The 20783-nt window shown below is 48.2% G+C and overlaps 1 protein-coding gene across 2 annotated transcripts in view; it reads right to left on the reverse strand.

Moving 5' to 3' along the window:
* The window catches only part of LOC116943459 (ligand of Numb protein X 2), a 50808-nt gene extending 39148 nt beyond the window's left edge, over positions 1 to 11660 (reverse strand). For both annotated transcript variants that reach the window (XM_076067794.1, XM_076067793.1), the window contains exons 1-2: positions 11155 to 11660; positions 341 to 645 (exon numbers count right to left, since the gene is read on the reverse strand). In XM_076067794.1, the coding sequence (XP_075923909.1) occupies positions 341 to 645; positions 11155 to 11363 (514 nt within the window). In that variant the 5' untranslated portion in view covers positions 11364 to 11660. The remainder of the gene's footprint in view (positions 1 to 340; positions 646 to 11154) is intronic.
* Positions 11661 to 20783: the final 9123 nt, after the last annotated feature.

Below are 20783 nucleotides of genomic sequence, written 5' to 3' on the forward strand. Positions count from 1 at the left end.
GGATGCTGCGACATCTCAGAGCGAGCTCTGCGATGTCTAGTGCCATGGCCATTCGCCAACTCGAGGGGTTGCACTGCTCTTCGAGACATCCGAAAGGAAACTTCGCCTCTTGGTGCCATTCCACCGATAGCATTATCGGGATATATCATTTTAGAAAATTTAAAAATAGATAATACGTATATAATGGGGGCGGGCTGAGTTTTCAGTGGGGGGATGGGGGGGGGGGTGGTGGAAGAGGGGGTGGGGGGGAGGGACAGCCACCCTCCAGCCCCCCCCCCTCCCACCCCTGAGGCACGGGGTTGAGCCACGCGTCGTCGCCCGCACGGTCGCCGTCACTCACTCTCTTCGTCCGTGCTCTCCTCGAACGCGGGGTTGTCCAGGCCGCTCTCGCTCACGCCGCTGCCGCCGCTCACGCTGCAGTTGGAGCCGCCGAGCGACCCTGGCTCGTCGGGCCCCAACGGGGACGAGGACGCGGCGGCGGCGGCGGCGGCGGCGGCGGCGGAGGAGGAGGAGGAGGAGGAGCCCTCTGTGCCGCCCGCCTGGGCCTCGCTGTCCGGCCCGCCGGCGTGGAGCGCGCCAGGGCAGATGGCGCCACGCCGACTCAGCCCCTCCTCGGCCGCGTGGTGCTGGCTCATGCCCACGCACCTGCGCGCATGGTGAGCAGCGCGCCGGAGAGGATCATTACGAAGTCGCGCACGAAGTGCTCGCCGCACATGAACCACAAATGCCTTGATGGTCTCGTCAAGGCCCACGAAGTGCTCGCCGCACATGAACCACAAATGCCTTGATGGTCTCGTCAAGGCCCACATACGGTCATCACGCGAACTCCCGTCATCCTCGCAGCAGCGGCTTTCGGCTGGCCATGGAACAAAGACGGTCAACGCATCGCGCGCTTTCAGATGTGCTTCTGTGGCCGTCTGGAACGCTCTTCCGATAGTATGAAGCCACTGGAGCTATGCACTTTTCAATTGAGATTTGACATTTTTTTTTTTTACTTTAGAACCCATTTTTGTGTTTAGTTTATTGTCCTTCCCCCGCACATCCGATTAGCATGGTTGACTACACACGGTGTGAAAGAAGTTTGACATACATACATACAATTAAAAAGTTAATTATTCATCAAAGATCATTGAAGCGGTGCTCAATATCCTGTTCATAGCACTTTTCAAGTGGTGACGTTTCCACGATCTTATGGCGGGGCTGAGTCCATTCTCGGGACAACCACTAGTTCGAGGCAGCAACCACAGTGCACTGCGGAGGGAAATAGGGCCGAGTAATACGCGGAAAAGTCGCTTAACGGGGATTTCCAGTGTGTGCGGGCTAACTCGAAGGTGGGTTGCTCCAGTACGGCCGTTTCTTCAACACAACGGCCACTGTTTCCACAGAGACCGAATTTAGCTCATGTGCAGCTGATCTGGTTACTGCCAGTCGTGTAATCCAGGGGTCACCCCCTTTTAGTCAACCTCGAAAGGGATGGGCACGTTTCTTAAGTCCACCCGGGTGCCTCTGTCCACCCAGCTGTATGAGTGGGTTCACCGCAGTCAATGGGCAGGTCACGTGTTGTGGGCTCGCGTGTGGGTGCTCCCAACGCTTCCAAGGTGTCTGGCTAGCATGAAAGAGTAGGCCAAATACCTTCCGGAGGTGTTCTCTACTCTCTACAGCTTTGCCGAGTAGCAGGCCATTCTGCCGGCAGAAAGGAATTTCATGGCTGCACCATTACCTTTTATCGTTTTACCCGAGGCCGATCGAGCCTCTGTCGTCATTTATCAGCGGGTACGTTTTGGCTCTGTGAGGTATCGCGAGGCGGTTTCGAGGATTCGAAAGTGAAGGCTTATCGGCTGCGATCCAGTGCTACGTTCAATCAAGGACCTTGAAAATGGTTTGATTCGTCACGCAGCGTAACCGTTTTTTCGCCGGCTAGCAACAGCCTGCGTGTCAAGAACACAATAGTGCGGTGAACATGAGTAGAATTGAAGGCGACTGCCGTTCCTGTGACCAGTGTTCGCTTAGCAGGGTGGCCAACCCTCCTGTCGATGCATTGAAAGCAAAGCTAGTATACGGTTGGGTGTTGGCACTCCGGTACCTGTGACCTGCGAATGTTTAACCAATAATTATTTGGTTCTTTTGGTAAAGTCATGTATATGGGTACAAATTAATACAAATAATGAATATAAAATGAACAAAAAACGACGACGTTTTGATCACAACACAAGCGATCGTTCATCAGGAGTAAAGAGAGGGAAAGCTGTTGACTGCAGACTGTTTTATAGGGTGTAGTCCTAGGGTCATAAACGACGTGGGTGGGGTTAGTGATGTTAATGTGAGAGATCAGCGTGTTAATGTGACAGATTAGCGTGTTCATGTGAAATATTAGCGTGTTAATGTGAGAGATTAGCGTGTTCATGTGAAAGATTAGCGTGTTGATGTGATAGATTAGCGTGTAAACGTGAGAGATTAGCATGTTAATTTGAGAGATTAGCAAGTTAATGTGAGAGATTATCATGTTAATGTGAGTGATTAGAAAGTTAATGTGAGAGATTAGCATGTTAATGTGAGAGATTAGCGTGTTCATGTGAAAAATTATCATGTTAATGTGAGAGATTAGCATGTTAATGTGAGAGATTAGCGTGTTAACATGAGAGATTAGCAAGTTAATGTGAGAGTTTAGCATGTTAATGTGAAATCGGAGAGCCAAAGACACGGGGGAAAAATAAAAAAAATAACATCAGAAGGTGGCAAGATGGGAAAATCACAGCCAGTTAAGACTTATACTAGTTGATGATGTCTTTCCAATGATTGCTGAGTTTGTACCCATCCTCTCGGTTGAAATTGTGTTTGTGTATGTATATGTGGATGGCTTCATGAACGAATCTTTGTTGATAGCCAGTGGGCTTACAAAGTACCATCGTCTTAGAGAAATCTATTTCGTGTGAGCCAACCGCATTTAAACAATGATCAGCCACGGCCAATGCGTTGGTCCTACCGTGTTTTAGATTTGCCTTATGCTCACGAACACGGTCTGAGACATGTCGCTTTGTTTCCCCAATGTGACTACTGCCACAGACACAGCTTAGTTCATAAACGCCAGGATATTGCATATCAGGGATCCTATCCTTCACAGATTGCGATCAGTTCACAAATTTTATGTACTGTGTTAAATCGAGCCTGGATCTTGTGTTTGCTCAAGATTTTGGAGATCCTTTTGGTGACCCCTGCTATGTATGGCAAAGTGATGGTTTGATTGGGTCCTCAGATGGTTCTTTCCCAATCGTTGGGGTGACAGCTTTACGGATTTTGTGGTCCGAATATCCATTTATCTTGAGAGCTGGGTGCACGTGTTTCAGTTCACTAGCTAGATGATGATGGTCGGAGACGCATCGAGCTCTATAGTGTAGAGTTTTGATGAGGGAATTCTTCTGGGTTGGATGGTGGTGGGAGTCAGGTTTTTGGTAGGTGTCAGTATGGGTTACTTTTCAGTAGACAGAGTGTCACATTGAGCCATTTGGTCTCTTTTCGATTAGAACATCCAAAAATGGTAGCTTGCCATCCTTTTCCACCTCCATGGTGAATTTGATGGCTGGGTGTATGGAATTAATGTGGTTGAGGAATTGGTTCAGAGCTGGTCGGCCATGTGGCCAGATGATGAACGTGTCATCTACGTACCTCTTACACAAGGACAGATGTAGAGTGGATGCCTGGATGGCGTCTTTCTCATATTTTTCCATGAAAACATTCGCTACAACCGGAGATAAGGGAGAACCCATTGGAGTGCCTTAAACTTGTTTGTAAAATGTTCCATTCCAGGTGAAGTATGTATTGGTGAGGCAGTGTCTAACCAGGGCCGGTACATCAGCATTCAATCCTTGTTGGAATAAATCTTCGATGATTGCAATGGTGTCGGGCACAGGAACTTTGGTGAACAAAGAAACTACATCGAAACTAACGACCAAATTACCTGGAGATAGTGAGATGTTTTTAATTAAGGATACCAAGTGAGCTGAGTTAAGTACAGATGAGATGAATTGTTGCAAGGTCTCAGACAGAAACCAGGCCAGTTTGTAGGTGGGTGGGTCACTGGTGGAGACGATGGGACAAAGGGGTGTACCTTCATTATGCATTTTTGGTAAGCCATACAATCTGGGAGGTCTAGCAGCAGAGGGTTTTAAGGAAACCCGTTTGGTTATTTCAATTATTGAAGCCGAATCAGTGATGATGTTGTTGTTTTTTGTGACGAAGCTGTTGGTGAGATCTCTTTCAATATTTGTGTACCCACCATCATTAAGTAGGTCCTGAATTTTGTTATTGTATGTGGTTTTGTACATGATGACCGTGGCATTGCACTTGTTGGCTGAGAGGATGACCATGGCATCCCTCTTTTTTAATTGAGATAGTTCAAAACGTTCATCCTACTGATGTTGATAATTGGTGGCTTGGCGTCTTTGAGGATTGCCGCAATTTCCAATTTGGCTACGTCTGCAGCGATGTGTCCCAAACCCTTAAGGGCTACATCGACATGGGCAATTATATCATCCACTGGGATGTGTTTAGGGGTCACTGCAAAGTTCAACCCTTTAGGCAAAACCAATTTTAGGCCGTGGGAAATTGGATTATTACTCAGATTAGTAACAACCTTGTCAACGTCTATATTTTTAATGTGTTGATCTGGCTTCTTCTTGGAAAGGAGGTGGAACTTGGAAATCAGGTTATCTTTACATTTAGCTGACATTGCAGCGGCTGACGAAGCTTTCATGTTATCTACATATTCCCAATCAGATGTAGAAATGTTTTCTGCCAATGTTAAGTGTGATTTCAAGTGTCTTATCTACATGGTCTAGTTCAATTCGGAGCAATCTAATTCTCTCTGAAAGATAATTAGTACCCTCGTCTTAGTAAGCCAACTGGCTATCAACAAAGATTCGTTCATGAAGCCATCCATATATACAGACACAATTTCAACCGAGAGGATGGGTACAAACTCAGCAATCATCGGAAAGACCGTCATCAACTAGCATAAGTCTTAACTGGCCGAGATTTTTTCATCCTGCCCCTTCTGATGTTAAATTTTATTTTTTCCCCCGTGGCTTCGGCTCTCCGATTTCACATTAACAGGTTGAATTTCTCACGTTAACACGCTAATCTCTCACATTAACATGCTAATCTCTCACATTAACACGCTAATCTCTCATATTAACATGCTAATCTCTCACATTAACACGCTAATCTCTCACATTAACACGCTAATCTCTCACGTTAACACGCTAATCTCTCACATTAACATGCTAATCTCTCACGTTAACACGCTGATCTCTCACGTTAATACGCTAATCTCTCACATTAACAAGCTAATCTCTCACATTAACACGCTAATCTCTCACATTAACTTGCTAATCTCTTACATTAACACGCTAATCTGTCACATTAACACGCTGATCTCTCACATTAACATCACTAACTCCTACACCCTATACCTATAAAACAGTCTGCATTCAGCAGCTTTCCCTCTCTTTCCTCCTGATGACGATCGTTTGTGTTGTGATCAAAACGTCGTAGTTTTTTGTTCATTTTATATTTATTATTTCCATTAATTTGTACCCATCTACGTGACTTTACCGAAAGACCCAAAGAATATGAAATCCTGCAGTCACGAAAGCTTTAAGTCAAGGTTCAACCAATAAATTAGGATGGTGTGTAATGGCTCGCAATCCAGAGGTCGCCGATTCAATCTCCCGTCATGGCAGTTAAGAATAATTGGCAGGTTTTTTGTTCTACATCCCCCCACCCCCACCCCGCCTCTCTCCACCCAGTGCTGTAAATGGGTACAAGACAGTTGATTGGCCGCTTGCATGTGGTGGGGTAAAGTGTGGGCACTTCCACCTCTTCCAAGACATCTGGCCAGCTTTGGAAGAGCAGGCCGGAAACTCCATGAAGGTGGCGTATCCTCTCTGCGGCTCTGGCCGCGGGGGAGGCCCTTCTGCTACCGGTGGCGTGGGAAAGACATTGCGGGGCCGTGCCCCGTTACATTTCGTAAAAAAAGAGGAAGGCAAAAACCATTTGGCGGAGTTTGACTTCTATTACAGGGTGCTTAAAAAAACATGTTAACGCTTTTTGCGGGACGATTGTTTTTAATGGAAAAAAAATAAACGGATTATACACTGTAACGTGATAACAAATGTAATGTTAATAGTTTTTTTAAAAAAAGTCGCCATCGTTGTCAACGCGTGCCTGGAATCTTCTCCAGGTTGGTCTCCTGAGTCAGGAGGCAGCAGCACATTTTCTCGTGGCATTGTTGCACATTCTCAGAAGCGTTTACATTTTTTCAAGCACCCTCTGTTTTGGAGGGGGGGGGGGGTGGGGGGAGGGTCAGGAGTTTGCTTCGTGCCTAATATTAGGAATCGCGGGTGCATATAATTAATTAATTTGAAATCGTAATTGTAAACTTCTGGGAATAAATGAATAAAAATGTCCCCCCCCTCTCCTGCAAACTCTGCCCATGGTAAAAACAAAACACCGCTGAAAACCCACCGAGAATTACGAGCCAATGAGCAGAGGGGAGCTGAATTGGCCTTGCCACATTGGGGCAATGGGTGAGGCATTGCGGGGTGTGCCGAGAACCACCCAGCACACCTTGGGTCAGGTTGTTCACAATCGTGGAAACACCGCACCGAGTTTCACCGAGACACCAGAATATTATCGCCCAGACAAAAAAAAAACGAAGACACACACACACACACCCATAGTTTCCCAAGTGTGATCAATCGCACGCATCTATTCCTGAAATTAATTCCATTCAATTGACCTCTCGCGAAAGGCCACACATCACTGAAATATACTTTTGGCTGGTGGGCTGGTGGTAATTCACTGGTTACATATTCACAATTCATTCGAGGCCCATTGGCGCTTGGAGGGCCGACGCCTAGCGATGTGATGGCTTTTAGCTTTCAACGTATCGACACAAGGATTGGCCACCCTGCTAAGCGAACACTGGTCACAGGAACGGCAGTCGACTTCAATTCTACTCATGTTCACCGCGCTATTATGATCTTGACACCACAGGCTGTTGCTAGCCGGCGAGCGACGGTTAAACTGTGTGCAGCATCACACCATTCCCAGGGTCCTCTATTGAATGCAGCACTGGATCGCAACTGATAAGGCTTCCTCTTGAATGCGGGAAACCGCCTCTCCGTGCCTCAGAAGGGGCAAAATATACTCTCTGATAAATCTCAGCAGAGGCTCCCGCTCTGTCTCTCTCTCTCTCTAGGTAAAAAGGATTAAAGGTAAAAAAGGTGCAGCCGTGCAAAATGTCCGCCGATGCCACTGATGGCGAAAGTCCAGTGTTCTACCCGTTACACGATCCTAAATGGATGATGCAGTCCAAGCTGAACGTTATTCAAACGTTCAAGACAATCCCACAAATATCTCAAACGTTGCATGTGTTTCACCAAGAAAAACACGTATTTAGGAATAAGAAACGGGAGGCACTCCGCGTGAGGAATCCCTTATAATTAGATTTTTTTTATTAAAAAAAAAATTCCCCTTATAACAATTTACGTGTTTGATTGAGCGCTACTCAAAGAAAATGAATTCGTTTGCATTTGCAATGAAAGCGAACAATTGTAGATATAATTTAAACAAATTCAGCAGCACTGCCTCGCTGTGTTGATCAATGGGTGTGTCTGTGATTGCTTTGATTTACTGCCAATAAAGCGGCAAGGGGAGGGGGGGAATTGGCCAGATTATTTGGCTTATGGGTCATCACCACGATTGGTAATTGTCTTGTCTTGAGCGTTCGTTTACGGGGGCGGCAAATAAATAGTTCAGGCACCATGGAATGTGGTGGTGGAACTATTGGTAAAAGCGTCGATTGCCTTGATGTCTCTATTTTCAAGCTCACTGCATTTTCCGGGATTTCCAGGAGCCATTATTTACTCCCTGCCTAACACCACCGCGTTCATCCCGAAATAAAACCTGGCAGAAGGCGTCTTCTTGAGAGCACTTCCCACGCAGAACTTTGCAACACGTGCCACTACCTTTACTGTCCCAAAGGCAGCGCGCTTCAAATAAATGTTAACACTTCCGAGAATTTGCAACAACACCACGTGACATGTGCCGCTGCTTCCAGGCTCTGGAGACCACCTGGAGAAGATTCCAGGCCACGTGTTGACAACGAAGGCGAACTAAGTGGAGACTCTTTGACTTTTTGAAACTATTAACATTACATTTGCTTTCATGTTACAGTATATTATCCGTTCTTTTTCCATTAAGAACGATAGTCTCATGTAAGTGTTAACATTTTTTTAAGCACCCTGTACATATCACGGTTGTTGAGTACAGGGCCCAAAGGCCTAAAACGCCAAGAGGCCAGAAACAAACAGCAACGCCGAAGGTGTAATCGATGAGAATCGACGTGTTTCTTGAATTGAGCAAAGATGCAAGAACTTGGGGGAGGGGGGGGGGATGCGAAGGGATTTCATGGTTGAGCCACGCGAGAGAAGAATCAGAGAGCACTTTCACCTGCAATGTGGCGAGTGAATGAGTGAGTGGGTGAGTTGGTGAGTGGGTGACTCAGTGGGTGAGTGAGTCGGTGAGTGGGTGACTCAGTGGGTGGGTGAGTGGGTGACTTAGTGGCTGAGTAGGTGAGTGGGTGACTTAGTGGGTGAGTCGGTGAGTGGGTGACTCAGTGAGTCGGTGAGTGGGTGACTTAGTGGGTGAGTGGGTGAATTAGTGGGTAAGTGGGTGACTTAGTGGGTGAGTGGGTGACTCAGTGGGTGAATTAGTGAGTGGGTGACTCAGTGGGTGAGTGAGTCGCTGAGTGGGTGGGTGAGTGGGTGAGTGGGTGAGTGGGTGACTCAGTGGGTGAGTGGGTGACTCAGTGGGTGAGTGGGTTGGTGAGTGGGTGGGTCGGTGAGTGGGTGACTCAGTGGGTGAGTGAGTCGGTGAGTGGGTGGGTGAGTGGGTGACTCAGTGGGTGAGTGGGTGACTTAGTGGGTGAGTGGGTGACTTAGTGGGTGAGTGGGTGACTTAGTGGGTGAGTGGGTGACTCAGTGGGTGAATTAGTGAGTGGGTGACTCAGTGGGTGAGTGAGTCGCTGAGTGGGTGGGTGAGTGGGTGACTCAGTGGGTGACTCAGTGGGTGAGTGGGTGACTCAGTGGGTGAGTGAGTCGGTGAGTGGGTGGGTGCGTGGGTGAGTGAGTCGGTGAGTGGGTGGGTGAATGGGTGAGTGGGTGGGTCGGTGAGTGGGTGACTCAGTGGGTGAGTGGGTGGGTCGGTGAGTGGGTGGGTGAGTGGGTGGGTCGGTGAGTGGGTGACTCAGTGGGTGAGTGGGTGACTCAGTGGGTGAGTGGGTGACTCAGTGGGTGAGTGGGTGACTCAGTGAGTGGGTGGGTGAGTCAGTGAGTGGGTGACTCAGTGGGTGAGTGGGTGACTTAGTGAGTGGGTGGGTGAGTCAGTGAGTGGGTGACTCAGTGGGTGAGTCGGTGAGTGGGTGAGTGGGTGGGTGAGTGGGTGAGTCAGTGAGTGGGTGAGTCAGTGGGTGAGTGGGTGACTCAGTGAGTGGGTGAGTCAGTGAGTGAGTGGTTGAGTACAGTGTGGATGAGACTTTAATCAGTCTGGTAGACAGAGTTTTCTACATGAGTGGTGAAATCAGTGATATTTTCAGCAGCAGAAAACCCATCCTCTTTTTTTTACAAACTTTACATTTTCTTGCAAAAAAAAATCGAAATATTAAATGTCGTAAGCAGTAATTGCATGGCTTAATTATATGTTAGTCGCCTAATCACCAATTAAAACTTGCAACAATCGGAAAGTTTTCGGAGGAAGCAATTAATGCAATTAATAGTTTCTCGAGAGATGTTGACAGCTTCCAAGACTGACGTGAGCAACGTTGTTTGGGTTATTGGGTGCAGTTCAAACAGTTTTTGCTTAACTGGACACAATTCATGCCACTGTCCCATCTACCTGGAAGCGTGGCTGTGCAGCTCAGAATGTTAAAAAGGGTTATGTCATTACTGTATTCGTAATAGAATGGCAATTGACGTAAATAGGTGCATGTGTTTCATCCAAGGTATGTGTTTAGTCCACAAACATTTATTTTTCATGAATTGTTTGTTATTATTAACTTATTAATTTAGGGTGAGGTCACCTTTCCATTTCTTTAGAACTGATTTGTGTGTGTGTGTTAGTTGTCCTTCCCCCGCACCGCCGACGAGCACGGTTCGAAAGAAGTTCAACGAAACGTACGTGCCTATTTATCTGGACACGTGCATGCCCTGTTGGCGATCCACTGCTGGATGAAGGCTTCCGCACGCCGTGTTGGTCTACGCGGATTGTTTAACCATACTTCACCACGTTGGAAAGTGCGGGGTTTTGCTGAAGGAGGGAGCCCCAGGGACGCATTCGGACATCACCCACCACTGATGATAGACACATCGGAATCGTAAGTAAGGTCTCTGGGATCATCGTGAGCTATCCACTGAGCCACCACTACACTGATGCTTTATTAGAACCGCGGTTAACTCTTACAGGTACTGGCATCGCCAAACGAGTCGCCAAGTATCAACCGGATAATACCGTCATGTGTTGAAGATGTCTTTCATAATAATAATAGTGATACACATCAATAACTACATTGTGTAATTAAGAAAAAGGAATCGCACCGTATAAAAAGGGAAGGATCTGGTCATTAGGCATGTTTACACATGGTGGGTTCGCGTTACCATTGGTTTAACGGTAATCATTATAGCGTCACACACACACAACGTATAACAACCATTATCAGCTGCCGTAAACAGAGCGTTTAAAAATAGAAAAATGTTCCCTTCGTTGTAATAACTGTGAAATTGATTCTCCTTCCTCCCCTCTCTCGCTGTTAAATTTTTTTATTTATTTTATCGCTGTCTCGCCACCAGTTCACGGGAGATGATAATTACTGTAACGACGCACGAGCCATGGCCAACTCACAGACACCGGTGTACGGCACCCACACACACACACGCACCTCGCACTCACAAAAATGTAAAAAAAACAGGAGACTTGTGACATTAGCTTTAAGCTGACAAGAATGCACCGGGGAGATCGACCCAACACTAAAAATAGGAAGAGCAGAAGATAAAGCCAAAAAAGCAAAGCGGCAAACCGAGTCATTTCCCTTTCACGAACCTCGGCTCCTCCCGCCGACCGTGCGAGTTGTCCGCAGCGCGATCGCGATCGTTCCTGGCCGTCTTGCACAGAATGTGCTGCAGGAACGCGCTGGCGTAGTTGGCGAGCATGGCGTTTGCCTCCGTGCGCTCACCGGCTCCGTTCGCCCCCTTTTTTGCGTGAGAGCGGCGGTGCCCACGCACCCCGCTTATTACGGGCGCCATGGTCATATGACTTGGAGAATGGCTGTGTGGGGGTGGGGTGGGGGGGTAAGCGTGGGCCGCTTTGACACCCCGTGGATTAGCACTCGACCGTACAAATCCCTTTAAGAGTTCAGGCAGTGCAGCAAACTTCACCGACCGCCAGCACGGCCCGACAAGCTAAATGGAACGTTCAGGGCCGGACGAACGACTGACCGACTGACCGACCGACCGACCAACTGACCGACCGATCGACCGACCGACTGACCAACTGACCGACCGACTGACCGACCGATCGACCGACCGATTGACCGACTGAGCGACCGACCGACTGACCGGCCAGCCGACCGGATGACCGACCAACCGACCGACTGATCGACCGACCGACCGACTGACCGAACGACCGATCCACTTCGAGCACCTTCTGAGAGGGACGGCGGTTGCAGATGTTGTTGGATTCAAGTCGTACCGAAGAGGTTTCCGTAAAAGTCCGCTTTGGTTCTCCACCACTTTAAGTACGTTGGTATGCAATCAAAAAAATGTGGTCAGAGGTCAATCATGCCACTGGAGCATTTAAGCCTTCATTATTTTCAATTAAGATCAGTTTTACTTATCAATAGGATTAACACGTGAAACATTCTTAACATTATTATATACCGGGTGGACCGGTGGCACGGTGACTAGCGCGCTGCGCTCTGAACCTAAAGATCTGATTTTTTTCGATTTAAAGCTTTCGTGACTGCAATGATTCATCTTCTTTGGTTCTTTCGGTAAAGTCACGTAGAATGATAATAAAATAATAAATTGAGAATATTATTGTGTTATTTTATTTTACTAAAGATCTGAGTTCGATTGAGGGCCATGGCTAACATCAGTGGTGAGTGATAACTGAACCACTCCTTCACCAACCCACATTGACCAGCGTGGTGAAGTATGGTCAAACAACCCCCATGACCGAAAATGGCATGGTGAGCAGTGAACTGACAAAGGGTTGTAAATGAATGTCGTCATAATGTATTAAATAAGTCACGAGTTGCCTTACAAATTCTACGTCGTACAGGCACGGACGCGTAACCTGTACACGAGACCCAGACTGTGATGATTGACCCTGCGTGACCCACAAACGGAACTCGCCCCGTGCCCCTCTCTCTGTAGGCTTTGCTCCTCCGGTGATGCCCGAGATACCCTGGCAATGAATCCGGGACAACTCCTCGAATTCACAGCCCTATTGCCCGTGAGTCCTATTATCCGGGGCAGCGTTTGGGGTCGGTGCGAAACCACCGGCTATCCGCAACCCTGTCTCCCTCTCAGGCGCTCTCAAGCGAGACGTAAATGGCAGCTTCTGTGCAGTTTCACATTGCGGCAAAGTGAAGCGTCGATGGGTAAAGGTGCAGCCCTGCAATTACCTGCTGGTGGAAGGTCTCCACTAGAAGGCAGCTCTCGAGAGACCCCTCCACCCTCCCCCCCCCCCCCCCCGAGTGTATTGGGCCTACTCTTCCATCCTAGTCAGATGTTTTGGAAGAGGTGGTAGTAACCATACTCTACCCCACCCCACGTGACCTGCTGATCGACCAGCTCTTAATACAGATATATCTATACATAAACAAGAGTCTGTACGTCCATGGAAAACGTTTAATACGATTAAATATTGATCAATTGGCCTATTACGCTTCCAAAATAACGTTTCCCAGCAGGTTTTGTTTAGGGAGGCGAACCCAGAACTGCTTTCGACGTTTGGGGTCTCATCAGCAGGGCGTTGCCAGTTAAACACATGCTGCTGAGTCGCCTGACGTTCGAGGCAAACAAAGTAACACGTGAAGTTGCGTGAAGTCAGTCGTTTTTTTTTGCTCAGATGAGCAATGAGGCGGTGCTCATCTCCTGTTTACACCACAAAGCCAGTGGTGGAAATTCCACGTCCCTATGGTGGGGGTGAGGCTATCCATAGGACAACCACTGTTGACTTCCCCACAAAGTGGTTACCACTTTATTGACCGTGGAGGGATGATGGGCTTAGTCAAACCCCAACCAGAATATGAACTTGCAAACCTTTCGATTAAGGGCACACAACACATTCCGTGAGGCCTATGTGGCCCAAAACATAATGGGTTCCATTTATGTATCCAAAATGTAAAGACTAACTCGATGCTCTAGAGAGGAGTTGTACAACCCTAGCTGCCACTGCTATTCAGTGGCCTAAAATATGGCTCTAGATTTTGGTGTTATAATTTTTTTATGTAGTTTATTGTTAAAAATTCGGTCACAGTCCCTATGATCACTGTTACATTACATTCATGGCCTTTATTTTGGTGATTTCGAAAACGGTTTTTTTTTGTTTTGGCCATGTTTTTGTTTTATTGTAGTACGGAGTTAGACTGATGGCCTTAATCTTAGTTGTCTTGTGGTTGTTGTTGTTATTTGACTTGCATCCCACTGGGATTTTTGCACACAGCGTTGGTGTACGGTGCTATTTCAGGAATATTTTGATATTTTTTTCCTGTATTTTCTGTTTGCACAGTCACACATAATCACTTTAAGATGTTTCTTGTTCATGTTTTTTGTTTGTTGCGGTTGCACCCGATTCAAGAGCCGAATGGCTCACAGGGCTATACCAAATAAATGAACTATGAACTATGATGATCTTGACTTAAAGCTTTCTTGACTGCAGGAATTGGGTATTTCGGTAAAGTAAAGTCACGTATATAGGTTAAAAGATCGCAACACAAGGGTATTGCGATCTTTGAACCTTGTGTTGCGATCTTTGAACCTATCAACGTCACTTTATCGAAAGACCCAAAGAATATAACTCGATGACTTGGATTATCCTGTCCAAACCATTAACGTCCGCTGTGGTCTTGAGTAACACTCGAAGTGATGTTACTGAACTTGCCTGTTAGTCAGGATAAACTCAAAGTAGACAAATTAACCAAAGTGCTGGCGTTTTTGTAGGAAGACATCTTTCGATGTAATCCGCATGAAAATGTCTACAGAGTATAGCATCAAATTGGATAATCGGATTTTTTTGTTTTACATCCAAATTCTTTCAGACCTTGCGAGTGTGAAAGCATCGGCTCTGTTTGTGCATCCGTCCCTAACACTGTAACTCTCATGAGGATGATCCAAATTTGGGTTGTAGCTTTGGTTGTAAAGTCGTCTTCTTGTAGGGCAAATACTTAACACTACCTGCGGGTAGAAATACTCACGGGATCCCAGGTGACCGTTCGCAATGACGTCACGAAGGATAAGACAGAGAAAGCGGGGCATGAGAGACAGAGCCAGAGAGAAGGGAACGCCCAGGTTTGTGACGTCGCCGGATGGGGCGGGGCGATCGGGGAAGGATAAGACAGAGAAGGCGGGGCATGAGAGACAGAGCCAGAGAGAAGGGAACGCCCAGGAGGAGGGGGGTTTGTGACGTCACCGGATGGGGCGGGGCGATCGGGGAAGGATAAGACAGAGAAGGCGGGGCATGAGAGACAGAGCGAGCGAGAAGGGAACGCCCAGGAGGAGGGAGGTTTGTGACGTCACCGGATGGGGCGGGGCGATCGGGGCGCTTCTCGGCGGTATTTGGAGCGTAGTAATTGGCGCGCAGAGTGAGCGCGTGGGAAATAAAGAGGGTTGTGTCGCCTCGACCCTCCGTCTGGTGGACTCATGGTATTCCTAGTCGGATGTCGGCCCATTGAAAACCGGCCAAATTGCAAGGAAGATTTTCCTAAAAACCCGGAAAACACAACAAACTCGAGTGAAGAACGACAGCTACCCCGCCGGCTTCCGCACTGTGGCGGGTGCCATTGGCTGAGTGGTGGCGCGTGCACCAGTGTAAGAGGTTCGCAGTTTGGAATACGGCAGGCGGCCCTGGTTAACACTCTTTGGCTGTATCGGCCGTACAAATGAAGCACCGTCGCCTTCACGGTGCACATTAACCCTTTCCCGGTCCGAGACGTCTGCAAGTTGCAGGGTGGGTGGTGGGTAGGTGGTGGGTGTCCCGTTCACCGCTCAATCTCGGAACTATGCAAGCGGTTCAGCGCTAATTTTATTTAGAGACGCATGGCGCCGTTAGTTTTTACAGACATTGTACTGCCATGTTTTTTTTATTGTAGTACGGAGTTAGACTGATGACCTTAATCTAAGTTGTCTTGTGGTTGTTGTTGTTGTTTGACTTGCATCCCACTGAGATTTTTTGCACACAGCGTTGGTGTACGGTGCTATTTCAGGAATATTTTGATGTTTTTTTTTCCTGGATTTTCTGTTTGCACAGTCACATAGTCACTTTAAGATGTTTTTCTTGTTCATGTTTTTGTTTGTTGCGGTTGCACCCGATTCAAGAGCCGAATGGCTCACAGGGCTATACCAAATAAATGAACTAAAAATGAACTAACACTCACCGCACACAGAGAACTAGCGACACGATCAGGGGCGGAGCCAGGATTTTGACTTTGGGGAGGGCTGACTTCAATATTCTGAGATATCCAGTGTGTTTATGTTTTCCAATGCGCGTCACAAATGTATAAAACAAATTTATTGGATTTGAACACGGAGTTTATTAATAGGTCGGAGCCGCTGATGTGGATAAAAAGTTCGATAAGTTCGAAAGGCTGCCGCTCAAGCAGCCTGCAGGGCAGCACACGAGGTAGCAGCCTGCAGAGTAGCACAAGGTGGCAGCCTGCAGGGCAGCACACGAGGTGGCAGCACACAAGGTGGCAGCCTGCAGGGCAGCACACAAGGTGGCAGCCTGCAGGGCAGCACAAGGTGGCAGCCTGCAGGGCAGCACACGAGGTGGCAGCCTGCAGGGCAGCACAAGGTGGCAGCCTGCAGGGCAGCACGAGGTGGCAGCCTGCAGGGCAGCACGAGGTGACAGCCTGCAGGGCAGCACGAGGTGACAGCCTGCAGGGCAGCACGAGGTGGCAGCCTGCAGGGCAGCACACAAGGTGGCAGCCTGCAGGGCAGCAGCACAAGGTGGCAACCTGCAGCATTTTGCAGCAGCCAGATATCCGGTTATCCCGATTACCGACTTTCCCAAAATTTCAGGGGGGGCAGGGCCCCCCCCAGCCCCCCCTGTGGCTCCACCCCTGGACACAACCGCACTCTATGATAGCTGGCGCCAAACTGCCGCTTGGCCTTTTACTTCCGATTCCGTTCGGAATCGATTCCTGTTCCGATGACGTACACGTATGGAGTCGGAACGGAATCGGAAAAAAAAAACTGATCAGAAATGGGATAAGGTTAAAGATCCCGTGACTTGTGTGCCAGCACCGTCATCCCACTTTGCCAGGTTTTCAAAAGATTACCTGCAAATTACTCCGTCGGGATTACCCATAGCTATCATCGCCCCCTAAACGCAGACTAATGACCGCTTGCAGACCAGGTGCTGAGTCACCTTGTGCTACACAGGGACAAGCTACCATGAAGGGGGGTCCCCTCGGCTAAAAATCTGCACCGTGAGACGTTTTGTTGCACTATGGGTGCAATAAACGCAAGCGGTATTGTTGTAATATGACCGTAATAATGTCGTCCGGTCATCTTTGCAGAAGCTGCTTTTGTCTCGCCATCAAACAAAGATGGTCACTGCAACGCGCGTCTTCAGATGCACTTCTGCGGCCGTCTGGAATGCTCTTCCGATATTAGGAAGCCACTGGAGCTATGCACTTTTAAATCATTTAGATTGAAAGCTCATTTCTTTAGAACTGCTTTTTGTGTTTAGTTTGTTGTCCTTCCCCTGCACCTCCGATTAGCGCGGTTGACTACATACGGCACGAAAGAGGTTCAACATGCATGCAAATATTGCTGTACATACAAAGACAAACACATGTTGGAAAGTAATGCATATAATCCGTGTGTACGCATGATTCCTTCCTAACTTGGTTGGAGCTAGCGTTGCTATGCGGCCACCAGCACTTTCAGGGGCTTCCTTTGAAGGCTGCTCGGCGAGCCTCATCCCTGGCTGCCAGTGACGTGGCGCGTCCGCCGCTGAACCAGTCGCTAATCCCCAAAAATCGCGGTGAGGCTGCGTTGGCTCTCTGAAGCCGATGCAGAATAAACCGATTGCAGACATCGGTTTCGGGTCAGTGCTGGTCCCTAGCCATCCGCGCCCGTGCCGAGACCGTTGCAATCTCCGCTCGTGAGCATTGCGCCGAGTAGACCTGGGGGCCTGTGCTGTTTCATTATCTTTTTAACACGTGTGTCCATCCTCGAGTTTCAATACAGGATCTCCAGATTTGTTGGCTCACTTCGGGGACATGGGCATCATCCCCCTGAGCCATCCAGTGACCTCTTAACCTATTTATTTTTGTCCATTAATAATAGGACACAACTGTTAACAAAATCAATTGCGCACTAATTGAATGTTTTTTTAATGTCTATATATAGCTTGGTGTCGTATCGCCCCCTTGCAATGGAGCCCAGCGATCTACGGGCGATATATAAACGTTCCGATAACAAATACGCCAGTTAACGGACAGGACCCTCCTGTGCACGAAACAAATGCCCCTTGCACCGAGCCACCTCTCTGCCACGATTAAATAAGCGACGGGCTTGTGTGAGCCCTCTCGCATCTGTTAGTCCACCAATCGCACCAGACTGCAACCTGCTTGGAGCTTAATAGAGGCACACACGATGTTCCATAATGGAGTGGGCAAAGTCTGCTGGACTCGGTACAAGTCAAGCAGCCTCCTGATGTGCACAGCACTAACGGCCGGAATTGAGTCAAAATATTCGCGCAAATAACAACGTAGGACAGAAACTCATTATTATTATTTATGCTTATTTGGTTGCAGGGGAGGTGATGGCGGAATGGAGGGATGGCCTGATTTTAGTTAGAATGAAATAATAAATAATGATAATATTCATTTTCAGCCTTTTGTCAATCAACCGGTGGATGTAGGTCTCCCCATGTCATGTCGGTTAAGCGAGTTGTTTCACCATATTTCACCATGCTGACCAGTGCGGGTTTTGGCGTCACCTGCGTTAATTCCAGTGTGACTATGGAATGCGTCTCAGTGCAGTTTTTGTCAGTGCAACAGGGTTAGACGTAACATAATAAATGTGTCGGCCGCTCCAGTATTGCAGTACAGGAGAAGTAAGGGCAACACAGCTGGGCTGTCCAATTATGTAAGTACAGCAATAGCCCGGGTTACATCGCGGATGCGTTCCTGAGATGTGCGACGACGAATATTGAAATGACGTGAATCACTGCGATTTACAGGGTAGGTGGTGGTGGTGGTGAAGGCTGAGAAGCGACAGATACGAGAAACGACGCCAAGATGCTATCATCGACGTAAGTGTGGATGGAGGCAACGGAAATCAAGTAGCGGTTTTAAGAATAAAGTGATGACGTATTTGCTAAACAACGTAAGAGGGGGGATCTAGATGGGGGTATTACTATAATCGATTACTCCACCGATTATCGGTTAGATTACTCTACTAGTCGGATAACACTAAAATAGTTGGGGGAATCGGGTCTTGCTACTGTCCCCACGTGTGCCGCTGGGCGGGATGAGATGGGCGGGGCTTGGTGACTTCATCGGCATGTTCAGCCGAGTCCTTGTTGGGGCGTGGCTTGCAAGGGGGGTTTCCCTCCTTCGTGAGACAGGATGTCGGGGCGGCCCGCCATATTTAAAGGGTCCCGAATAATCGACCCGCGAAAAAACAGGTGACACATTTTTCAATTTGCTCTCGATGAATACGTTTCATCGAATAATCGTCCCAGTTGTTTTTGCTTAAGTGTAACGCATCACTGCAATCACGGCACCTGAGAGGTGAACGCGAACTTCAAAACGGGACCGCATTTCGCAATGGGCGGCGGTGGCAACTTGCGAGGGAACTCAGCACAATAGCCGACCAATCACGTGCCCTCGCCCTAACAAGCGAGCCAACCGTCTCCTCGCACAAACTCTGACCTTGACCCCCGCCTTTAACCGTAAGCCCCTTCTCCGGCGTGTCGCCAGGACATTTGAACTTTTTTTCATTCCGTGAAAAGCGGCACTCCGCGTACGTTCCCGTGGGGACGCGGTGACGGGGCGGGGGGGGGGGATACTCTGTGTGACAACCCTGGGTGCGACGACGCATTTTGAGCAGACGGCAGCGAGATCCTGCGCTGTTCGGTGAGACGTCACGTGCTCGCCATGCTCTGTGATTGAGCGCGGCACCGGAGATCTCCGTGCCGCTTTGGGTCAGGGTGAGTCAGTGTGTGTGTGTGTGGGGCTATAATGAAAACAATAATGGATAACGCACCTTCCTTCTGCGTCTCCACATATACGAATGCAATGTGTTTTAGTCATCGGTCTATTGGCTTCCTAGACCAATATTGCCCAAAAGCATTTGTCGAAGCAAACGAACTCTGGGCCCGTTTTTGTCCAGGATTTTCCTGCTTCAACAAATGCTAATAGGGCAATGACAACAGATTAGGTATTTGGATCTTCAGAAGCAGACCGACCATATATTTGTATTTGTTGTTACCCACAATTCTTCACATTAATGAGTTTGTGTAAATTTATAATAATAATGTCATTTAATCAGGGAAAAAAACACTGTCCAGTTTTTTTTTTTAAATCAGCGTATATTACCAGCTGTATAATGTGGACATTGTCCATAGAAATGGAACAAAAGCTGATGAGTGTGAAGAGGAAAATTGAGAGGCGCTTGCTTGGAATCACACTTAAGAGACGGAAGGAGGAACATGTGGATCAGAGGACGAACGTAAATAATTTAAAGACATAACTCTGCCATTGAGACAAATGAGTGTGTTAAACCAATGCTGCTGAAATTGTGTTCTCCAAGAAGACTGTGTAGCTGATGGGATGTAGAATTAAAAAAAAATACTTCGATTTTGTTTACATGGAGGGGCATATATGCGAAAGAGGCAGGAGCATTGTCTATTTATTAAGATATCATGGGCAGGACACATCACGGCAATGGATGATAGCCGGTGGTCAAAACAAATAAGAGAGTGGCAACCATCAGATGAAACGCGCCCAACAGGATGTCCATCATGGCGATGGAGGAATGAGATCAATGTATTTAAGAGCTACAAGGATGCTTGAGGTTGGGCGAGCGGGAGAGTGAGTGGGCTGGCGACCGTGAGAGTCAGTAGGCTAGCGGGCGAGTGAGCCGGGAGAGTGAGCGAGCTAGTGAGAGGGAGAGAGGGTGGGCTGGCGGATGAGTGGGTGGGCGAGTAAGTGGGAGAGTGAGCGAGCTGGTGAGAGGGATAGAGAGTGGGCTGGTGGACGAGTGGGCGGGAGAGTGAGCGGGTGAATGAGTGGGCTGGTGGGTGAATGAGTGGGCTGGTGGGTGAGTGAGCAGGAGAGTGAGTGGGCTGGTGGGTGAGTGAGCGGGAGAGTGAGTGGGCTGGTGGGTGAGTGAGCGGGAGAGTGAGTGGGCTGGTGGGTGAGTGAGCAGGAGAGTGAGTGGGCTGGTGGGTGAGTGAGCAGGAGAGTGAGTGGGCTGGTGGGTGAGTGAGCA

The sequence above is a fragment of the Petromyzon marinus genome, chromosome 18, assembly GCF_048934315.1.
Source record: "Petromyzon marinus isolate PM22_M1 ecotype Great Lakes invasive population chromosome 18, UKy_Petmar_22M1.pri1.0, whole genome shotgun sequence".
NCBI lineage: Eukaryota > Metazoa > Chordata > Hyperoartia > Petromyzontiformes > Petromyzontidae > Petromyzon > Petromyzon marinus.